The following is a 24629-nucleotide window of genomic DNA, read 5'->3' on the forward strand; positions in this document are numbered from 1 at the left end:
GAGAAAAACAAACAAAAATAGCTTTTATGAATTCTACATCTATTAAAAACAACAGTTGCGATTGTATGTTTCAAACATACTGTCATGTTATTTGGTAATCATATTAGTAGACATTAATAATTATACGAATTACACATGTAATTAAAGCAACAGAATATGATAGCAGTTTTAACATCACATTATTATAATGTGATAACATGAACAATAGTTGCAACTAGAAATTGTGTTACAAACAACGCAATATACAATGTCGACAACAATATTAAATGATCTAAATAAATTCACTTGCTTTTAAAACAACAGTTTTCTTATTCTTAGAGCAAGCATCGGTGATTCATTTAAACGTAAATATAATCCATCGAAACGTATAACTTGTCTGTTGAATAATATATCCAGTCCAATAAAATATAAATTAATATATATCAAATAAAAATGCTTTTAAAACAACTATTTTTTTATTCTTAGAGCAAGCATCAGTGGTTCATTTAAACATAAATATAATCCATCGAAACGTATAACTTGTCTGTTGAATAATATATCCAGTCCAATAAAATATAAATTAATATATATCAAATAAAAATGCTTTTAAAACAACTATTTTTTTATTCTTAGAGCAAGCATCAGTGGTTCATTCAAACGTAAATATAATCCATCGAAACGTATAACTTGTCTGTTGAATAATATATCCAGTCCAATAAAATATAAATTGATATATGTCAAATAAAAATGCTTTTAAAACAACTATTTTTTTATTCTTAGAGCAAGCATCAGTGGTTCATTCAAACGTAAATATAATTGAGCGAAACGTATAAGTTATATATTGAATAACATATTTAATCAATTAAAATATATTTAAGTTTAATATAATTATACGTAACGTTGCTTCATCTGTATGAAAAATGTAATCAAATAATTTTGTGTTCAATTTAAAAACAAACTGATACATTTCAAATAAAAATACTTTTAAAACAATCACTTTTTTATTCTCAGGGCAAGCGACAATAATTAAATCAATCGTACGTATAACACAACTAAACGTAAAATTTTTATATTGAATAATATATCCAGTTCAATAAAATATAAATTGATATGTATCAAATAAAAATGCTTTTAAAACAACTATTTTTTTAATCTTAGAGCAAGCATCAATGGTTCATTTAATCATTAATATAACTAAGCGAAACGTATAAGTTATATATTGAATAATATATTTAATCAATTAAAATATATTTAAGTTTAATATAATTATACGTAACGTTGCTTCATCTGTATGAAAAATGTAATCAAATAATTTTGTGTTAAATTTAAAAACAAACTTATACATTTCAAATAAAAATACTTTTAAAACAATCACTTTTTTATTCTCAGGGCAAGTGACAATAATTAAATCAATCGTACGTATAACACAACTAAACGTATAATTTGTATATTGAATAACATATTTAATCAATTAAAATATATATAAGTTTAATATAATTATACATAACATAACTTCATTTGTTGTAAGAATTCAATCAAATAAATTTGTGTTTAATTTTAAAACGAACTAATACATTTCAAATAAAAATACTTTTAAAACAATCACTTTTTTATTCTCAGGGCAAGCGACAATGATTAAATTAATTGTACGTATGAAACAACTAATTACAATGTAATTCAATTCGTAATTTAGTAGCGTTCTTACAATTCAATATACGTTTAATGCAATATCTTATATCATTAATTGAAATTTATATATTGTTCTTTTAACATACATATTTAAAATAACAATCAATAGCAAATACTATTAAATGAACTATTTATTTTTGTGGATGCCCGTGACGTCGACGTTTAATTGAAGCAACCGCATTTTTTTTTAATTTAGCAGCATTTTTTTTTCAGTGTAGCATCTCCGTCAGCTGCAACTCAGATCAGGATTTATTGTGATCGGTAACAATTATTGTAATTATGTGGCCTGTGACGGCGTTAAATTCGAAGTTAGCTTTGACCTTATTTCTTTTACGTGTCGTAATCGTTCCATCGGCGATGACTATAATTTTCAGTGTTGATAATGTGAACCCCAACAGTTATTATTATTTTTATTTATATTACTTGCAAGTTTGAATGTAATGCCCTGAGAAAGACCAAGTAGGTCGAAACGTTGACTCGATAATTATAATTCAAAATGTATATATAGCTTTTTATTAATACTTTAATATTGCTCGGAATATCGGCCTTAACATTACTTAATTAGCTTTTAATTTTAATATTTTCTTTACTTATAAATAAGATACTGAAAATAATACGACATCGTAAAAATTATAAAATATCGCGAAACAGTTTTTTATGTGCAATAGAATAATTATAGGTTATTATGTTGTAATTATAATTATCATATGATTTATAATTATATTATTCCAGTAAACACATAGTCGGTGGAATAATAGTTGCAGATGCACAATACAATTATAATTACATAATCACCTATATATGATTGTTATATTGTATGTAATAAATATTAATTGTGTGTATATCAAATTGTATTAAAAATGTTTTTTTAATCAAATGCACGTGCGAGCAATACAGCGTAACTGACCATTTTTACGCGTTCGCGGTTCTGTATTTGAACCTTTTATCGATCGTGACGGTAACGTAGCGCGCTCGCCTGCACCGCTCTGCACCGTAGCTCATCGGATAACAAAACTCATTTCTGTTCACATACCTTTATCACCTAAATATGTTCTGTCACTACGACCATATTTATTTCACGCGCTGTTAAGTTTATCTGGAGTTTTCACGTCAAAATCAAACTTTCAATTAAGACATCTCAAAATAAATTATAGACATAGGAATGAAAAATGTAACATTTTTCTTATATTATGTTTATCGCGCATGTAAATTACAACCAGTCTGATTAAGAAGGTTGGTCAAATCAATATGATATATAAGAATTAGTTCATATTTCTAAATTTTAACGAGCATATTAAGGATTTGGATATATTAAAAAACTATAAATATATTTTTTAATCAAACTAATTAATCATACTTTTACTACATTTTTTAGTAAAAGTTGTAACTTTGAGGCTCAGTATCTCGATTTTTATACCGCAAGAGGTACTGAAATTTATACCACGCATAAAGCACACCTAAATTAACGTATATTCACAGTTTCAAGAAAATCTATAGAAAATCGATTTTCTCTGCTATAAGGATCGGTGAACGTCTTTAAGGTGATGCTGGAGCTGTCTGTATAACCGACAAAATTACCATTTTCTATGTTATCGACCTATATCTGTCCTTGTATTATAAACAAGCAGAATATAGACAAGGATAGCACCTAACATTGCACGCATACATACGCGCGCACGATACACACCGACATCATACTTTTATATATTACTCTTCCAAATCTTGATTTGGGGGGTTTATCGATGTTTTTATTGTTGTGCAATTCAGGGGAACTTGTTTTCGCATTCGTACCGATGGTACATCTCTTATATGAAATAATCTTGTGACGAGCTGACACCGGAAATAAGTTGGCGCTGGAAGTTCATATTTTTTAATAAATTATAGCTCAAACGATTGCTCCCTAATTGCTCCCTTAGAATCAACAATTGATCCCCTTTTAAAATTATTATTTTTTTAGATATTTAATAAAAACAAAAATTTTCTAATTTTTATTGAAAAACATGCAACTAAATCCGGCATAGAACGATTGCTCCTTCATTACTTCTTATTGCTCCATCATTATTTTAATGATTTATTGCATTCTTTATTGAAAAATTAACAAATTGATCATTTTACAAGTGACGCTGTCGCCACCTATCGGCCGCCTGTTGTAACTATATGGTTTGGCAGCCAACGGCGGAATATAACAGCTCTATCGTTTACAACTATACCTATATCTCAAAGAGTTTTAGTCAACATTTCCTATTGATATTTCGTAGAATAACTGTTTCTCGCTTGCTCTATTGGGATATTCAATTGCTCCATTCGTATAATTAATTTTTAATGATATTTTAGCAAAAAACCACTCATTTTTTTGGACTAACATATTTTCTATAGTTTTCTGCGGGAAAAATATCCAACATAAAACGATTGCTCCTTAATTGCTACGCGTTGCTCCATCATTACTTTAATGATTTATTGCATTTTTATTAAAAAATTAGGTAATTATGCAGTATAGGGGACCACCCCCCAATGACCTTGACCTTGACATATGTTGTCAAGGTCACCCTTCTGAGTAACCTTCAGAAGGTTTTAGCCCTCGGTCATCGTTCGTTAAAAAGTTATTAACAAAAAAAGTTTCGAAAATATAGCAGTTATTTTAAGTATTGAGATGCATAAACGACTAATATTATGTCTTTTTACGAAGGTCACTCAAAAGGGTGACCTTGACAACATATGTCAAGGTCAAGGTCATTGGGGGGTGGTCCCCTATACTGCATAATTACCTAATTTTTTAATAAAAATGCAATAAATCATTAAAGTAATGATGGAGCAACGCGTAGCAATTAAGGAGCAATCGTTTTATGTTGGATATTTTTCCCGCAGCAAACTATAGAAAATATGTTAGTTTAAAAAAAAAGAGTGGTTTTTTGCTAAAATATCATTAAAAATTAATTATACGAATGGAGCAATTAAATATCCCAATAGAGCAAGCGAGAAACAGTTATTCTACGAAATATCAATAGGAAATGTTGACTAAAAATCTTTGAGATATATAGTTGTAAACGATAGAGCTGTTATATTTCGCCGTTGGCTGCCAAACCATATAGTTACAACAGGCGGCCGATAGGTGGCGACGGCGTCACTTGTGAAATGATCAATTTGTTAATTTTTCAATAAAGAATGCAATATAAATCATTAAAATAATAATGGAGCAATAAGGAGCAATGAAGGAGCAATCGTTCTATGCCGGATTTAGTTGCATAAAGTTATTATAAATGTTTTTCAATAAAAATTAGAAATTTTTTGTTTTTATTAAATATCTCAAAAAATAATAATTTTAAAAGAAGAGCAATTGTTGATTCTGAGGGAGCAATTAGGGAGCAATCGTTTGAGCTATAATTCATAAAAAAATATGAACTTCCAGCGCCAACTTTCCGGTCGAGCTGACAGCTCGCCGCAACTCAATCGAGACGCCATATTGGGATAAAAGTAGATAAGGAAATCTGTACTTCCGTAATTTTTTCTCGTTTTCTATTATATAAAATTGGAGTTCCCCTAAATCATTAATGTATATGTACTGCAAAATTCTGGAAAAGAATTTTTAATTCTATCAAATTAATACGACGCTAAGTGACGGCAAAGAAATGCCGTAATAATCGGTAAAACAGACGGCTCCAGCATCACCTTAATAACAGTATATGCGTTCCGGCAAGACACCGCTACTGAAGCGCTACCGTAGCGCTACACAGATAGCCAATAATCAGTAACGCTAACTATAGCATAGCGCTACAAAATATAGCAAAAAAACTTGAAAAAAACTGTAGCGCTTCAGTAGCGGTATCTTGCCGGAACGCACTCATGAAACGTATCAGTGATTGCATCATTGCGCATCGCCGTCGATGGCTTTATATGTAGTGGCAATGGCATTCACAGGAGCATTTTTATCTACACCTATGTTGACATATGTTAATACAATCGATAAGAATTCAATTAATAAAATCGGCATAATAAAAATTTAATTAGTAAATTCATTGCTCATTTAAGAAATCTAGATCTTTGAACTCCATCATTCATTTGTCACTAATTTAATTAAATTGACAATATTTAATCAAATTGCAAATTCTTATCAATTTTGCGCGGTATAAAGTTTATTGAAAATAAATTTCAATTAGAGCACGTAAATTTTCATTTTTTTTTTATGTATATAGGGTGTCTCAGACCACCCGTATCACCCGATTTATTCGTAAACGCAACATTTTAGAGAAAAATGTTCCAGACCAAAGTTGTATGGTTTCAAAGGATACATAAGACGTCGTTAATTTCACCTTAAATAGTTGCTTGAAGATCACGTAAAGGTCACCTTTAATTTTTTAAATAGAATTACTTACTTTTTATTACATATTCTTGTAGCTTATCTCGAGGGCTTTCCAAAACACTGTAAGAAAGTATTTTTTCATTAAGAACTTTTGGAATTATAAGGCTTGAAAGTTCTAGTATTTTGACATAAAATACAAAATATCTTGTAAAACATCAAGTTTTCTGTAATGTTACCTTAATACTTTTATGCACAGAATAATGAGACGAATCAATTGGTATAAAAAAAGCATAGTTGGTGACATAGCATAGGTGACATCTCCTGTCGAATTCTTAAAAATTATCTAACAAAATAAATGAGAAAAAATTTAAGGACAACAACAATTTGAGACTTGCATTTCATATGTGGATATAAAGTTTTTATTTAACAAAATAGCATTCAAACAATAAAAACGTATTTTAAAGTGATTTCTTAAAATGGAGACGCTTCATAAGTATATTATTATTATTTCTTCCTGTAAGAAATTTGTCTGAAAAAATAGATAAATGCAATTAGATTAATGTAAATAGCGTTTATTATTCATTTTTTCGTCATGACAATAATACTAGATTGATGCATTGAAGCTGTCTAATAAAAATTGAAGCTAGACAGTCTTGAAGTGTTAGAATGGTAATTGATTTTATTACACTTCTTCCTTCCAAAACAAGTTGTTTTAAAAAGTCCCTATTGAAGAGAAGAATTTTAAAACTACTTGTGTTTTAACGATAAAAAACAGAAGGAAAAGGAAGAATCTACGGTTACTTAAGGAGGTTCGCCTACTATATTCTGAAGTCAAAAATGCGATTGAATAATAAGTCATTACAGCGATCCCGAATTATATGCGATATTAGTATAATGAATTGTAGATGCTAGTTATGTGCTATATTCTTCGTAAATTATTAGTGTATAGAATATTAACAAATATATGCCGAAGTATGAGAACGTCAACGACTCGGGAATCGTTATCAAATACTTATTATCCAACATTATAAAGTAAAAGAAAAATCACAAATAATTTATAAAAACCTATATGAACAATTGTCCGAGAATACTAAAGACTTAAAATGACTAATACATTGATGATTGCGTGTAGTGAATTCATGATTAGTGGTTAAAGATGTATGTCGCTTATGTGAAAATAAAGGGATAAAGCTAAAATTTACAGAGATTGTGCACTTATATATCCCAAAAACCTGTGTTAAATTTGCGATCGATTATCCGACCCGTTTCTGAGATATTTGCTTTAAAAGTTACAGAAATTGTATATAGGTATATATATATATATATATATATATATATATATATATATATATATTATATATATACTTCCCATGTGTGTGTAACTATCATATAATATGTATCTCTGCTCATGTACGGTAAAAATAAATGAAATTTTTATGGTACACTTCTATGACATCGAGAATTGCAAATACAGTTTTTTAAGATTTTCTGTTTATATATTTTTTTTAATTTTTTAATTATTTATTTAAACAATATCAAGTACAAAAATGGGACAAAATTGCGATTTTTACGCTTTTTCTGTCCCAATGATACCATGTTGTTTATGAATAATTTCTGAGATTAGCTCTACACTATTTAATCAAGAAAACAAAATTATACTACATATAGCTATAGCGACATACATCTTTAAACACTGTTTGTGAGATTGGGTTCGCATCAGCTGTTGCGTTGCCAATGGCAACGTCTGTCATTACTAATTCGATCAATGAGGTAAAAATAAACTTTGTGACAATAAAGCTTTAAATCTACACGGTAAAATATCATTTTTATAGTTTTTATGCAATCCTTGATGTTTTATCTGTCAAATGCTAGTTTTTCAAAGTCCTAAGTTGGCTACGTGTGTACTAAATGAGTGATCATTTACCTCAGAGCGACCGTTTCTCATGAGGCGATAGGCTCAAAGTGATCAACTTCTGAATAATATTACAAAAAAACTATACGGTCAATATTGCTCAACTTTCGGGATTATTTGTGTAAACTGTTTATGTAAATCATATAAAAAAATCAAGACTCTAAGTTGACTTTCGACTAATAGGCAAACTCCTTAATACAAAGTATCTTGATTCTATAAAAATACTTATTTATAAAAAAAATTTATAAATAAGAATTTAGCAATTTAATACTATGCATATGTATACTGTATATACAACAATAAGTCCCTATATATAAAATTCTCAGGAACAACACGCCGCGAAAATAACAAGAAGTGTCTTATAAAAACAATAATCGCGGCGTGGACTAATTCAACGATTAAAAAACCGTGTACATAATTCAAGTTACAAGTTGAATTATCAGCTAAAATGCATTTATTTCAACTGCCATCACGCTCGTGCTTGGACAGCTCAATGTTTCTCGCATCACTCGCGGATGGAAATTTATCGTCACCGCTGATCCATACGTGGAAACCTGCAGTGCTTCGATAATGTTGCAATGCCCATCACAATGTATACTACGGCTAGAATCAGGAAGTAGCTGCCGTAGACAAAAAACTGAAATGCAAATAATTCCCAGCGTTATTTGAGGAGATACCCAACACTCAATCTCAAAGTATTTGTAGTGAATCATTTTACTTGCTGTCTAATATTTAGCATGAGCGTATTGATGACCACGAGCGTCAATATGCTCTGCGTTAATAACGCGAAGAATGTATTCACCCCGAACACAAGGCCGTAGCTATCCTCGGATATACATTTGGCGACTTCGAAGCTACGAACAAGTAAAAACAAAACACTTTCTGATTCCTCTCTTTCCTCATTCATCCTTATTGTTATTTTATTCGAATCAAAAATCTATTTTAATTTTTCGAAGAGTATTTCCTAATTAAATTACGTTGTTAATTGCGAATTCACCTTGCAACAGTGACCATGGTGTGGTAAATTACACCAAAAATGACGTAACCAAAATACAGAAGCCAAATGTTGTAGCTATAAGAACATCCCAATAGTATACCGCCTTCCAGCAGTGAGAAAATAGACAATGTCAGGTCACCTAATAAGGTCCAATTTAACTGTATCCTTCCTACACAAAATACGGTCACCGCACCTGATAAAAAATAAAAAAAAATGTGTAAAAAATCACTGCTTTTACATAATTTTGTTTAATTGATCTCCCTCAATCACGCTATTTCACCTTATTGGTCAGTTTTAATTAAGAAGCTATGTTTTAAGAACGACAAGTAATCGGAGTGCAGTTTACTGACAATGAATTGGAAAAAAGTTAGAATTATACAAAATTCACACAGAAATATAACGACACAAACACCTTGTTGTGGTTATAAGCCCCTTTCCCATTTTGACTTTTAATGAAGTTTTAATGCATGGATAAACTGTTTAACACGTCTAATCTCATGATTTGCATTTAATTGATAAGTAGCTCTGCTTGGACTTAAATTAAATAGCATTTTTTAATTGGACATAAAAAATAAGATGTTCTTCTATAATGTAATATTTTATAATTTATATGTTATACAAATATTATTTCTAGGATCACGTGGTTTCGCTTTGACGTTAGCGTCAAGAAATAAAGTTGAATTTATTCAACATCAGCGTTGACGCTGAATCGTCGTTGATCATCCCAGTACAATCAAAAATAGACTCCAAAATACGTAAAAAAAATTTAATTATTTTTTTAAGTAATATCTTCAAGTAGTAATATTTTGCGTATATATACATACATACATATACATATATATTATTTCTAAAAATTTTTGTTCGCTGAAAATGAGCGTCTTCAAAATAAGTTCCGACTATGAATACGGGCCTTATGTGTGTCACACAACAGTTCAAACTGGTGTTTTAGATGCGCGTAACAGACAAGGGCGGTGATTAAATTTCTTATCATGGAAGAAATGAAGTCCTATTAAAATCCATTCGCATTTTAGAAATGGTGCTATCATAAGCATTTCTGAGACGCGAATGAATTTCGAAGCAACTCAATGTGCGATCAGCATTTTTTTAAAACAACTGGACCTTGCCTTTAGTTCTTCCCTAGATCCAAGTGTAGAAATCAATCATAATAAAGAATCATTGAGCTGCTTTTTCCGCTGAACGAAGTCATTGGAACTTACTTCTTCCACGGTAAGAAATTCAACCACCTCTCTGTCTGTTACGCATATCTGAAACACCCACCAGTTCAAACTGCTCATGTGACACACTCACGTAAATGATCACATCACTCAACATAGTGCAACTATGCTCTCTCGTTGGACGAAGTATAGAGACTTCAAGTAACAACTCATAGTGTTTTCTACTGGGAAAACTAGTGCAATACTGATGCACACTGAGTCCAATTTTATTGTTCCTCTGTGAAAATTAGTTCACATATTTTCAGTGCTCAATGTTCCACTCACTACTGACAAATACTAGTGCAAAAATATTGCACTGAATACAACTTTTGCTCCACCGTCTTTAGAGACGGTGGAATACTAGTGCAAGTTCAAATTGAGTTGTTTTTGTGCTTTAAGATATGATACATTAAGATGATATTAAATAGTATTCTAAACTTCATAAAAACAATATTGTTTTTAGTCTTGACATATCTAATAATAGCTGCGCAATGACATTAACATTTCAACATGTAAAAATCTTGAAATTTTTAGAAACTGAAGAAATAAATCAGAATATTATTGTAAAATAAGCAATTTATGTTTGTGTAGTTAAATGTATTTTTACTATTTAGATTAAGTTATAAGATATCTTATTAGTGATGTTTCACTGAACCACACTAAACCTGTATTATTATTGCACTAGCACAGTTTTCATTGAAACCTAGCACAGCGCTGGTGTTGTCCTAGTTTTCCCAATAGAAAACGCTATCAGTGCAAAATTTTCTATGGCGTAAGATTCGAAAGAAAAAAATTGGGAGGCATTACTTTCGTACCGATCCTCGTATATAATGGCAAGAATATACATACATATTTTTATCTATAAGATATTTATAGTATTTTTCTTGTCTTATAATTTATAATAAAGATAAATATTATCAACCAAAACTGTTTATTGCTTTGACGTATAATGTTATCAGCCATCTCTATTAAACTTATCTCATCAGTATCTACTTATTTTAGATTAAAGAGACAAAATTACTCATTCTTATTGTTAGTAGATTGCATTAACGAGATTGCATTATCACTAAATATGAGGTATAGATATAACTAATGGTACAGAATTAATTCCATTGTTCTGACTTTTTAATTTGCTTTTACAGAATTTGATAAAATACATGTTTCACCAGAGACAGCTGAAGCATCTTCCTTACCTACGATTGCATAGATGAAGTCCACGGCGCCGTTATAAATCCTGTCCTCTGGCTCCATCGCTGTCTGCCACAGCAGCTGAATGTAGTTGATGACTTGCAGATAGCCGCAGGTGGCTAGTGCCCACCAGACCGACCACTTCGCCACACGATAATTGGTATAAGCCTTCACAAAGTGTTTCCACAGCAGCGCATAAGCGTTTCCGATCTTGCAAAGCAACGACGCACCTGACAATACAAAGCAGCAACTCCTTATTTTGCCATTCTCGACACTGGGCGATGATTTTCGCAGATTACTTAAATGTCGCAACTGATGATCGAGTGCCCCTTTCCCTTGCTCCTCGTCGGAAACGCTGCTTGTGTGATGGAAGTACATAGACTGATTTACAGAAGGCAGAAAAAGCGACCAGACCGTTGCAAAAATGCAGGCTGAAAAACAAATATATAACATTATGTTATTTATAAGTGTTTCATATAGTACGAATTGTATATTATATGAAACACTTATAAATATATAATATATATACAAAATATTGGTAAATGTCATTACTTTGCGAAAGTTATATGTAGAATTCTATGCAAATTATGATTAATTCATAATCCAACATAGTTTAAACATTTAATTTACTTGTATACTTCGGATTATCTTATCTTATGTACCTGAAAGCGTTATAAAATTGAGCTGATGATAATTCAGTAAATCAAAGGAAGCCGTTAATTGTGCTACAATGCCAGACATACTACGGCCAAACAACGTAGCCGCTTTAGTATGCCCCGTCACCTCTTGATAGTGTTTTTTGTCCACTTTGGCATATATATAAGTATAATAGGCTACTTCTGTAGAGAAAAACAGGCCATAAAAAAATTCCACGATTTGGAATACTATCACAGTTTTGCCGAGTATTATCATGAGGAACGTGATAATGCCAGAAATGCCGCATAATACAATAATAGGTTTATATCTGACAAAGTCTGTGACCAAGAAGACAAGTATCAGCGTTGCCAAGTAGCTGTACGTAGCCACAGGATAGATATGTTGATTCACCTGAAAGATTAAACATATTGTCAATATCATTTAATTATTATTGAATGGAAACAACATCATTCAATATTTTAAGGAATCACTTCGTCAGATGTAAAATTCTTCCATGGCCCGGTCAAATAATCGGTCACAAATGATTCAGAAGGTCGAAAGTCCTTAAAGCATCCAAACATGCACAAGATACACGAGATCTTGACCCAATGCATTCTGTCTTGTGTTTGCTCCGTTGTTCAATACATTACCTCAACAAATTTAAAAAATCCTCAATGCATCCTCAAAGAAAGAGAAAAAAAGACATACATTAATTTATTCAAACATAATGCATAAGTTAAAAATTTTAAAAATATATATACATTTAATATATTTCTATTTAATAAATAACAGTATTCTAACAAAACATTTAATACAGTAAAATATAAAAGACGTTTAATTTTATTTAATATTTCCAGATTTTATTTTATTTTTTTTCATTTTTAATTATTTTCTATCTTACCTAACACTTCAGTTATTAATTTAGTTATTGTTTGTTGTAATTAAACGTTTCAAATACTTTTTTACACATATCACATTTAACTTTGCCTTCAAAAAGTCTTGCACATCTGCCTGCTACTACCTTTCACTGCCTTCTGCATTTACGTGCTGACGTGCTGAGCATCTACCGAGATTAACTTAAAAGTAATAGAAGGGAAACTCCAAATACATCAAGACTAGAGCACAGTATAAACCACAAGACCAAGTATGTTCATTCACAAGGGAACCTCGCAATTATAAACTCAAAAATTCTGATTTTAATAAAATTTTCCACACATTCTTCCACAAATTCTGATTTTAATAAAATTTTCCACACATGTAGGAAGGGGAAGGGGGGGGTAAAAAGATGAATTTAAAAATTTTTTGTTGTTGCCCAAAAACGGTTCTAAGGGTGCCATTACATGGAGCGCGGAAACGCGGAAACGCGGAAGCGCGGAACAGAATAGTAACTAGATTCCGCGTTTCCGCGAGTTGAGTCCCGCACGTTTGAACGGAAAAGCGGAATCCGCTATTATCGTGTATGTATGTATGGCTGCGTTTTGATATTCACTGCCAGTACTTAACGCAGCCTATGTATGTACCCTGGCTTGCATATAAGATATACTTCATAATAACCATCAACATGATGTTTGGATCTATAATATTATACTGCCACTTTTATTAAATAATAAAGTAATCGAAGAGTATGTGTAAAAGCTTTTTTTTTCAATGTGATTAAACAGCTCCGAAATTTGATTGAGTATACTGTATCCGCGTTGACAACGGATTTTGACGCGTTCGTTCCGCGAGTTTGTTTCTCCTTATATTACATGGAGCACAATTTGCGCGGAAAAGCGGAACAGTATAGTGACAAATAGACATTTGTATTCATTTCTTAAAATTGTGTTCACTTAATTCATTGCAATTTTTATTAATATGCTTATCTTTTCAGCTTATCTATTGAATACAAGCATTTTAATCAATAAATACCGTTAAAAATTAATATTTTATAATTCTCCGTTCCGCTTTTCCGCTCAAAATATGCTCCATGTAATATTAAGGCATTCAAAACAGACGGAACGGATCGACGGAAATCTAGTAAATTTTGTCTTCCGCGCTTCCGCACCCTAAGGGTGCCATTACATGGAGCGCGGAAACGCGGAAACGCGGAAACGCGGAAGACAAAATTTACTAGATTTCCGTCGATCCGTTCCGTCTGTTTTGAATGCCTTAATATTACATGGAGCATATTTTGAGCGGAAAAGCGGAACGGAGAATTATAAAATATTAATTTTTAACGGTATTTATTGATTAAAATGCTTGTATTCAATAGATAAGCTGAAAAGATAAGCATATTAATAAAAATTGCAATGAATTAAGTGAACACAATTTTAAGAAATGAATACAAATGTCTATTTGTCACTATACTGTTCCGCTTTTCCGCGCAAATTGTGCTCCATGTAATATAAGGAGAAACAAACTCGCGGAACGAACGCGTCAAAATCCGTTGTCAACGCGGATACAGTATACTCAATCAAATTTCGGAGCTGTTTAATCACATTGAAAAAAAAAGCTTTTACACATACTCTTCGATTACTTTATTATTTAATAAAAGTGGCAGTATAATATTATAGATCCAATAAACATCATGTTGATGGTTATTATGAAGTATATCTTATATGCAAGCCAGGGTACATACATAGGCTGCGTTAAGTACTGGCAGTGAATATCGAAACGCAGCCATACATACATACACGATAATAGCGGATTCCGCTTTTCCGTTCAAACGTGCGGGACTCAACTCGCGGAAACGCGGAATCTAGTTACTATTCTGTTCCGCGCTTCCGCGTTTCCGCGTTTCCGCGCTCCATGTAATGGCACCCTAAGGGTGCATCCCGATGGAGAAGAAATAGCGGAACGGAACAGTAACGGAAAAGAGATATGGTGGGGGGTTAACCAATCAGAGTAGTTCCGTTTCAATTCCGTTCCGTTATTTAGTGAGTGGGTTCCCCATGGCACGGAGCTGTTACGGAACGGAAAAGAAACGGAAAAATTTCTAACCTATTCTGTCGAAAGTTCGCAAATAAGTGCAGTGGATCGATTGCTTTGCAACATTTTTATTTTTGCAAATAAAGAGCAATATGTCGTCATCGGTAGGTATTACATGTGAAAATAAAATATTGGTTGCAATCGAATAGTTTAGAGTCGCATAGTTTTGTTTTAGTTTGTTTCTCTCCGCGAGATGGAGCTCTGAGTTGCCACTTAAGGGGAACAGTCAGTCTTACCAAAGATTCCGAGCGGTACGCATCGCAAATGTGGTCCGTTTCCCGTAAGATTTCCTACCGGTACGCCTCGCGATATCAGTTAAAGCGATCCTTTGTATAAATAAAGTCTTTGTACTCAGCAAGAAGTGTAGTGCTTCCGAAAATCACCCTTGCCTTACCAGATCCACACTAACTAACAAAACATTGGTCCTTCGAGCCGGATCTGGGCGAGGCGCGGTTTTCTCGTGCAAATCGGTTTTCGAGTCGCGAACGATCGAGTGTACAAAGACGAAAGACGAGTATACGTGCGCGGTGAGAACAGTTTTCGCGTGATTAGACGAGCATAATTCCGTCAAGCCGAAAGGTCGCGTCGTTGTTGGCCTCACGTAACGGTCAAGCAAAATGTCGGCGTTCGAGAAGCTCGTAAGAAAGCGGGCGTACATAAAAGGGCGCGTTACTTCCATAAACCGATGGATGCAAACGTGCGTCATTTCCGAATCAACGGAACACGAGATCGATACGTTATTAAGCGCATTGGATCGACATCTCAAGGATTTCTCGCAGATACAGGACCAAATCGACGAACAAGATGGCGTATCTGCCGACGAGCAACAGAAGGAACGGGGAACGGGGCGATTTCGAAGACGGCCATCTTAAGACCGAGTCGTCCCTCCGCTTGTTGCAAGCACGAACTCGAGCGGCGCAACAGGCGACCGCAGCCGCAGCGCCATCCAACGCCGCGCAACGAAGCCAGTCATCAAACACACCGACGACTGCATCTGTCAAACTTCCCGAGATCAAACTAACCCCATTCGACGGTGAATGGGAGAACTGGTTGACTTTCAAGAATATTTTTACGGAGCTTATCCAAAACAATGTGCGATTGAACGACACACAGCGTTTCTATTACTTACAGTCATACGTAAGCGCGGGATCGGCGAGGCAATACGTCGAACTTCCGCTCACCGCCGAAAACTATGCCGTCGCATGGCAGCAGCTGACGCAGCATTACGATAACGAAGCTCGCATTATAAAGAAACACATCAAGAATCTCTACGATTTGAAGATAACACAAGAAGACTCCGCATCATCCTTGCAGACTCTGATTGACGGAGTGCGGCGAAACTATCATGCCTTGAAGGCTCTCAAGCAACCGGTTGACAAGTGGGATGCGTTTCTCACGTATCATATTACGACTAAACTCGATGCAGCGTCAAGAAAGGAGATCGAATCAAAGGCTCCGACCGACAGAATACAAACCTTCGAGGAAATCATGACAGTGCTGGAGGAACGAGTGCGCGTGTTGGAAGCAATTGCGACAAGTGCGCGCGCGAAACCGGAAAGATCCAGTAAGGCCTTTGTAGCTACATCAAAGGTTATGTGTGGCATCTGTCAAGCCGAGCATTCAGTTTCAAGTGCAAAAAGCTAACGGACCTGCCGGTAAATCAAAGAATAGCAGCAGCGCGTAAATTAAATCTTTGCATTAATTGTTTAGGCAGTTCACATCGTGCGATAGATTGCAAATCCGGAGGCTGCCGAATCTGTCAAAGGCGGCATCACACGCTGCTCCATTTGAAGACAAACGCGCTCGAGTCTCCGACACAGCCAAACGCGATCGACACAAAGGATGCCTCGTCTAACGGAAGTAAACAAGAAGCTAACGTGAGCTCATCGACAACGACTTGCAATTTGAATGTTCGTCCGGAACCTAAAGTCAAGCAAGTATTACTAGCTACTGCGATAATCAAAATTTATGATTCTAGTGGACATGAGCATCTAGCTCGAGCACTCCTTGACGGGTGTTCTCAAAACAGCTTTATAACTACACGCATGTATCAAACGTTGCGACTGAAGGGAAGAAGGGTTAACCTTCAAGTAACTGGATTGAATGATGCTCAAACACGGGCACATATTATTGTACGCACAACTATAGGATCACGCATCTCGTCCTTTAGAACACCTATTGAACTGCTAGTTACAGAACATATCACTCAGAATATGCCGATCTGCCCCATCGAGGATGCTATGCTGATTCCGACGACCGTTCAATTGGCTGATCCGCAATTTCACACGCCCGCCAAGATTGACTTGCTAATTGGAGCCGATATTTTCTGGGATCTACTCACGGGAGATCAAATCGCAATGAAGCATGGATTTCCAAAACTACATGGCACGGTCCTAGGTCACATAATAGGAGGACGAATTCTGGAGCAAAATCGCCAGCCGAAACTAACAGTGTCACTTGCATGTACGGTGAATAATTTGAACGAGCAAATACAAAAATTCTGGTTGCAAGAGGAAGTGATCAAGGATCGGGCATTATCACTCGAAGAAAGGGAGTGCAAGCTACATTACAAGCAAATAGCGGTGAGAAAGCCGGACGGAAGATACTCCGTGTCACACCTTACAAAGCCGGAGATCACGAATCTCTCCGATACCAAGATGGCAGCATTGCAACAGTTTCTTCGGTTGGAGCAACGATTACGAAGAGAACCTGAAATACAGAAATTGTACCACGACTTCATGCAAGAATACATCGACTTAAAGCACATGGAGCCGGTAAACGAGACATCTGATTCTGAGCCAAAGGCGGTGCAATACTACTTGCCGCATCACCACGTTCTTAAGCCCAGTAGTACTACTACGAAATTACGAGTGGTTTTTAATGCCTCGTTTAAGATAGAACCACATCTATCACTTAACGACGTTCTGAAGGTAGGTCCCACGATACAATCAGACCTATTTACCGTAATTCTTCGTTTCAGAACTTACATATATGCACTGACGGCCGACATCATTAAGATGTACAGGCAGATAGAAATACACAAGGATCAACGATGTTTACAACGCATTTGGTGGCGTCCTAATTTTCTTGCGGAGATTCTCAGTTATCAGCTTAACACTGTGACATATGGAGAGGCCGACGCTCAGTTTCTAGCAACACAGACGATACAACAATTAGCCGAAGATGAAATGAAGGATTTCCCTGAGGCCGCTCGCGCAGTGATTGAAGATTCTTACGTTGACGACGTCACAACGGGAGCGTCGACGATTCAGCGACTTAAGGATTTGCAGCAACAATTACAATCTCTCATGCGGCGAGGCGGATTCGAACTACACAAGTGGGCATCCAATTGCAACGAGGTGTCTACGAGCCCTGCAAGCAGTGTTGCCTTTCCCAAGGCTGATCAAACTCGCACACTAGGACTGATCTGGCAAACTGGAGACGATCAATTTGTACTAACGTGGGACAAGGTCGAGGAACGCCACAACTACTCGAAGAGAATGATCCTGTCTGAAATAGCTAAACTTTACGATTCTCTTGGACTCAGCGCACCATTGGTATTCTGGGCCAAGGTGTTAATGCAAGAATTGTGGAAGATTACAGATCTCCAATGGGACGACCCTCTACCAGAACCATTACAAAAAAAATGGATGACTTTCCGCAAGCAGCTCAATGTTTTAGTGGAAATCAAAATACCAAGATGTGCCCTCCCTCCGAATGCCGTTGCACTGGAACTTCATGGATTTGGGGACGCATCTGAGCTCGGGTTCGGATGTTGCATTTATCTAAGGGCTCTTGATCAAATTGGCAACTACACCATAAATCTTTTGTGCGCTAAATCTAGAGTCGCGCCGCTGAAGAAGACTACCATTCCAAGACTGGAACTACAAGCCGCGCTCCTACTAGCGGAGCTCGCCGCAAAGGTGACCGGCGCAATAGCATTGGTTTATCGGATCATCTGCCTCTGGACGGACTCAACAATTACTCTATATCGTATTCGATCGCAATCAAGTCGCTATACAACCTACGTGGCAAATAGGATTGCCCGCATACAAGAATTGAGCACGCCGGAGCAATGGAGACACGTTCCAGGCGAACTGAACCCAGCGGACTTGGTATCTCGGGGCCTTCTACCAGAGGCTCTCAATAAGGCAGATAATTGGTTTCACGGGCCTACCTTTCTAAAGTACGAAGAATCCGAATGGCCATCTCTACGGCTGGAGCGGACGGAATCCAACGACCAGACTGACGAGGAATTGAAAAAGGCCATCAACGTATCTTGCATAGCGACGTTAGCGGATCCCGTGATGAATTACTCGAGCTACACGAAAACGTTGCGAATCAGTGCCCGTTGCCGCAGATTCGTTGCAAATTGCAAAGCGACGCGAGACAGAAGAGACTATGGCCCTCTATCAGCCTCTGAATTGAATGAGGCCTTGCTGGGATTGATACGAGCTGCACAATCTGAGGACTTCGCTCAGGACATCAAGAAATTACGAGAATACGGTATTGCTGACTATAAGGGCAGAGTGCAGTCTCTTCGTCCCTACCTCGATGAACATCACATTCTTCGTGTAGGAGGTCGACTCCAGAACTCCGATCTGGAAGATAATCAGCGTCATCCGATGCTGCTACATGCGAAAAATAAACTAAGTAGACTACTCGCTCGACACTATCATAAAGCAAACCTGCACGCGGGACCTCAAGCCTTACTATACACCCTGCGGCAGCAATTTTGGATCATCGACGGACGCAACTTGTGTCGAAAAACGGTGCATAACTGCGTGCGCTGTTTCCGGGCGAAACCTATCATAGCGGAACAAGTGATGGGCCAATTACCAGCAGCCAGAGTACAGCCAGCTCGACCATTTCTCCGAGTAGGCATTGATTTCTGTGGCCCGTTCAACTGTAAACCAAGGATACGGAGCAAGGCAACCCTCAAAACATATGTTTGCGTATTTGTGTGTTTCGCCACCAAGGCGGTTCACATGGAAATAGTCAACGACCTTACCACGGATGCGTTTTTGGCAGCATTGAGGAGATTTGTCGCTAGGCGAGGTCGATGCACGGATATATTCAGCGACAATGCCACGAACTTCGTTGGAGGCAATCGCGCACTCCAGGAGCTTTATGAACTATTCCAAAATACAGAACACCAGGAGATCGTATAGCGATTCTGCGCAAATGAGGGCATCACTTGGCATATGATCCCTCCTAATTCTCCACACTTTGGTGGCCTGTGGGAGTCGGCAGTAAAGGCAGCTAAACATCACATGCGCAGAGCTCTCGGAACAGCCTCATTCACGGCAGAAGAACTGGGAACTGTCGTGACACAAATTGAAGCCTGCCTAAATTCCAGACCCCTCTCTCCCATGTCCTCCGATCCCTCTGATCTCGAACCTTTAACTCCTGGGCATTTTTTAATAGGTGCTCCATTAAACTCAATCATAGAACCCGATTTAACCGAACTAAAGCTAAACAGATTATCCCGATGGCAACTCATCCAACGCACGGTGCAAGAGTTTTGGAGACGATGGTCCAACGAGTACCTTAGCGAACTCCAATCTCTGAAGAAGTGGACGACGGTGCAGCCCAACATCCAGCCAGGATCGATGGTGTTGCTGAAGGAAGACAATGTCCCTCCATTGAAATGGTTGCTGGGGCGAATAATAGAGACCTTCCCAGGGCGCGATGGTTTAACGCGAGTTGTATCAATTCGCACCGCGCATGGAACTTATAAACGTAGCATAGCAAAAACTTGTATCCTTCCGATGGATAATGATTAATCTTTATGTTGAAATCGTCATTTCAAGGCGGCCGGCATGGTTGCAATCGAATAGTTTAGAGTCGCATAGTTTTGTTTTAGTTTGTTTCTCTCCGCGAGATGGAGCTCTGAGTTGCCACTTAAGGGGAACAGTCAGTCTTACCAAAGATTCCGAGCGGTACGCATCGCAAATGTGGTCCGTTTCCCGTAAGATTTCCTACCGGTACGCCTCGCGATATCAGTTAAAGCGATCCTTTGTATAAATAAAGTCTTTGTACTCAGCAAGAAGTGTAGTGCTTCCGAAAATCACCCTTGCCTTACCAGATCCACACTAACTAACAAAACAAATATATATGTTAAAATCCTATGCTAATTAACCGAATGTGATATATTTCATTAATTTCCAGAAATTCAAATGTGGATATGTTCAAAGCGTCCTGTTCAAAGAGCAACAGCATTAATTCCTTCTACATCAACAAGTGACAACCTCATCGTAGATGATGATCTTATTCCCATCATCAATGACAATCCTACGTCACTGTCTCCAGTCTCTCCGGCGTTATTGCTGTTATTCTCACTCTCGACGTGTGTTTCTAAAGAATCTAAATAATAACAGATTTAGTTTTACAACAAATTTATATATCATTTACATATTCTAACCATTAGTTATATTGAATATATATTGCCTCTCTTGTACACAAATATACGTACCATTTATAAAGAGATTTCAATCTTTATCCATTATTAAATTCGTATGATTTGCTAAGCAAGGATGTGAAAGTTTTCCGTCTTCATCGAACCAAACAATCCAGCGGCAATATCCACATTTGAATTTCTGGAAATTAATGAAATATATCACATTCGGTTAATTAGCATAGGATTTTAACATATATATTTTATTTTCACATGTAATACCTACCGATGATGACATATTGCTCTTTATTTGCAAAAATAAAAATGTTGCAAAGCAATCGATCCACTGCACTTATTTGCGAACTTTCGACAGAATAGGTTAGACATTTTTCCGTTTCTTTTCCGTTCCGTAACAGCTCCGTGCCATGGGGAACCCACTCACTAAATAACGGAACGGAATTGAAACGGAACTACTCTGATTGGTTAACCCCCCACCATATCTCTTTTCCGTTACTGTTCCGTTCCGCTATTTCTTCTCCATCGGGATGCACCCGAGGTGAAATTACCCCTCACATGTAGAAGCAGCTTTTTACTCTTTCCTCTTATATCTCAAAAAATATTTAAGATATCAAAAAATGTTTTATATAAAAGTTTTATGGTAAAATCTCCTCTATACAACAACATTATTATTTGTTAAAAGTAATTTAAAAATTTTTTTTTATTAAAAATTAAAAAAACAATTTTTTTAATGTGTTTAAATATAGAAATGTTTTTACCTTATTAAAACTTTATATATGAAACATTTTTTGATATCTTTTAAACATTTTGCTTCCTCATAGAAGCTTTATTTTCGTAAAAAGAATGTTTTTTAGTTGCCGCTGTCAATAAGTTCAGAATGTTCTAAAACGTCGAAAAATCGCAATTTTAAAAAATGTCCGTGTGTGTGTATGTGTGTATGTATGTGCCAAATGTACCGAAATTTCTATAACTGTTCGAGATTCCGTTAACGTTGCGCCGTCCGATCAGATGGCAGCATCGATCGGGTAACAACGCTCGATCACCGCGGCAGCTCGCGCCCGCACGGGCGGGTTCATCGCCATCGTCTTCCTCGCAATTGTGCAAATGGCCGCGCAGTGATCAGACGCACGATGTGTGCTCTGTGCATCTTGATTGTGACTATACACATTGAAGTACCCACCGCAGTGATTACAGCTGCCGAGATACTGCATTAACATGTAAAGCGACCGCTCATCCAGCTCTAGTCGGGTACATCAACACGACGACTCAGGCTCACATGTGCGCGAGTGCCGACCGCCACGTGTCCCAAAGCTCACGGGCTACTCATCACGAGGAGGGCAATTAATATAACTGCCTCGCCCACTCACGAACGATACACAAAGACTTCTTATGCTTAGTGAACTCCGAAAGACTGCCCACCACTCTCAGGTCAGACTGTATATATCTCTTCTCATATTAAAGACGGCTCAGACTGTGGTCTGAGTTACATAAAAAATAAAGTGAATAATTAGTGGACACCTTCCACGCGCGTCCTTCTCATCCCGCTCCCATCGTCGGGATTAATCAGCGATTTCGCGAACATTTGGTCCTTCGAGCCGGATGCGTGGAACTTAAAATGTAGCTCGGACACATATCAAGTGAACAGGGCATGCCTTTCACGACATGCCACGTGGACATTATCGCGCGCTTCCGCGAGTGAAGTACAGACATTCTCACGCGCGCTCGCAAGTGTTACGAAAACATGCTCACGCGCTCCCGCGAGTGAAAGTAGACTTTTTCACGTGCTCAATACATGACATTGTAGACTCTCGATTTGCGTAGTGTTGCTCTACCGTGTTTCTCGAACGTTCTCGCCTCGTGCAGTAGTTCTCATACGTGTCTCGACACATCTCAGGTTTCTCATCGTGCGCAGCTCAGGAACGGCTCAACATGACGGAACCCGCAAAGGCGGGTACGGGCGGTACGGACACCATGACGCCACAGCTCGAAATACCACCGGCTCGCACATCGGAACGCCAAGCTTCACCCGTGCGCTTGTCCACGGAGCTCATCCTTACTGAACCGACTGGCGACGGTGCGGAATATTGGCGACACGCTGCCAACTTGTGCAGAGAACATGCCGTTAGAGGAGGTCATCCAAATCTCAATGCACCTCGAAGAGGTAAACAAGGCGTTTCTCAAGGAGCATGCATATCTTGAAACTTCACATCCGTCGGCGCTCATTCAACAGCAAAGCGCCCGTTGACAGCTCAGCATGTGGCAGCTCAACCGGCCCGTACGGCAGCATCTAATCTACCCGTGCGATTGCTGCAACGGCACTCACTTCATTGTGATGTGCACGTAATTTAGGGATTTTTCAACAGACGATCGACAAAAATTAGTCATACCACGGAAGCTTTGGGTCAAATGCCTCGGCCGCCACAACGGCCGCTCATGTAAAGGCGCACAGGAGTGCAAGAAGTGCACCAACCGACACGATGCTGCATGAGGCTCATCAGTCGAACTCATCAGCGAAGCCTATCACCAGCTCAGCTGCGTCAGCTCAATAGGAAGATGGTGCAATTGTCGCTCACTCATCTTTGGCTCGCTTATTACACTCAACATTACTAGCTACGGCCCTGGCTCAAATCAGCTCATCTGTTCATACTCAATGCGTATGGCCTCTCATCGATTCAGGTACAGAACTTGCCTTTGTTTCAGAATCTCTCGTTCGCCAGCTCAACATCACCCGTCATCATTACGTCATTCTCATCACTGGAATTGGTGGCGGAAAGTCCACGCAAACTCGAGGTGTTGCATTACTCAAGCCCCGCTCACTTCGCTTAAGATCAGACGTCATTATTCAAGCTCACATTCTGCAGACGTTAACAAACATTCTGCCATCATTCAACGCTGCACCACAGGAATGGCCGCATCTCACCAAGTTAACCTTGGCTGATCCAGATTTTCTGACACTACGGCCAGTGGATATTATCATTGGAGCGGACTCATATGGGCAGATCATCAAGCCCAACATCATCAAACGAGATACGCCAATTGCGCAGCTCTCAATCTTCGGATGGCTCGTTCTCGGACCTGTTAATACATCATTATCGGCAATTGCTATCGTGCATCATGCCTCCGTTCAGGAGGGAGAAGATGCTCTTGACGACTTGCTGGCGAAATTTGGACACAAGAAGAAGTGCCTGCGAGCAACAATCATGATCTTATTCCTGACGAGCAAAATGTGAAGAACATTTCAAGAGTACTGTCTCACGGAATTCAACAGGTCGATACACAGTTTGACTTCCACTAAAATTATCACCTGATACACTCGGCGACTCGTATCTCACCGC

The 24629-nt window shown here is 37.2% G+C and overlaps 3 protein-coding genes across 3 annotated transcripts; 2 read left to right on the top strand and 1 right to left on the bottom strand.

Annotated features, from left to right (window-relative positions):
• Positions 1–6521: 6521 nt before the first annotated feature.
• On the bottom strand, positions 6522–12973 carry LOC143905522 (thiamine transporter 2-like). Its single transcript, XM_077420983.1, is given in 8 exon segments — positions 6522–8454; positions 8456–8514; positions 8596–8731; positions 8875–9067; positions 11282–11707; positions 11939–12323; positions 12404–12593; positions 12814–12973. Coding segments are annotated over 7 exon segments (1440 nt in total). The 5' UTR covers positions 12527–12593; positions 12814–12973; the 3' UTR covers positions 6522–8336.
• Positions 12974–14385: 1412 nt separating this feature from the next.
• On the top strand, positions 14386–21368 carry LOC143905523 (uncharacterized). Its single transcript, XM_077420984.1, has 2 exons — positions 14386–14983; positions 15055–21368. Exon 2 carries the CDS (start codon positions 16925–16927, stop codon positions 20048–20050), a length of 3126 nt encoding a protein of 1041 aa, XP_077277110.1. The 5' UTR covers positions 14386–14983; positions 15055–16924; the 3' UTR covers positions 20051–21368.
• On the top strand, positions 20084–20665 carry LOC143905530 (uncharacterized). Its single transcript, XM_077420991.1, has one exon. The coding sequence runs from the start codon at positions 20084–20086 to the stop codon at positions 20663–20665; it is 582 nt and encodes a 193-aa protein (XP_077277117.1).
• Positions 21369–24629: the final 3261 nt, after the last annotated feature.

Source organism: Temnothorax americanus, unplaced genomic scaffold (genome assembly GCF_048541705.1).
Source record: "Temnothorax americanus isolate GAGA-0224 unplaced genomic scaffold, ASM4854170v1 Scaffold63, whole genome shotgun sequence".
Classification (NCBI taxonomy): domain Eukaryota; kingdom Metazoa; phylum Arthropoda; class Insecta; order Hymenoptera; family Formicidae; genus Temnothorax; species Temnothorax americanus.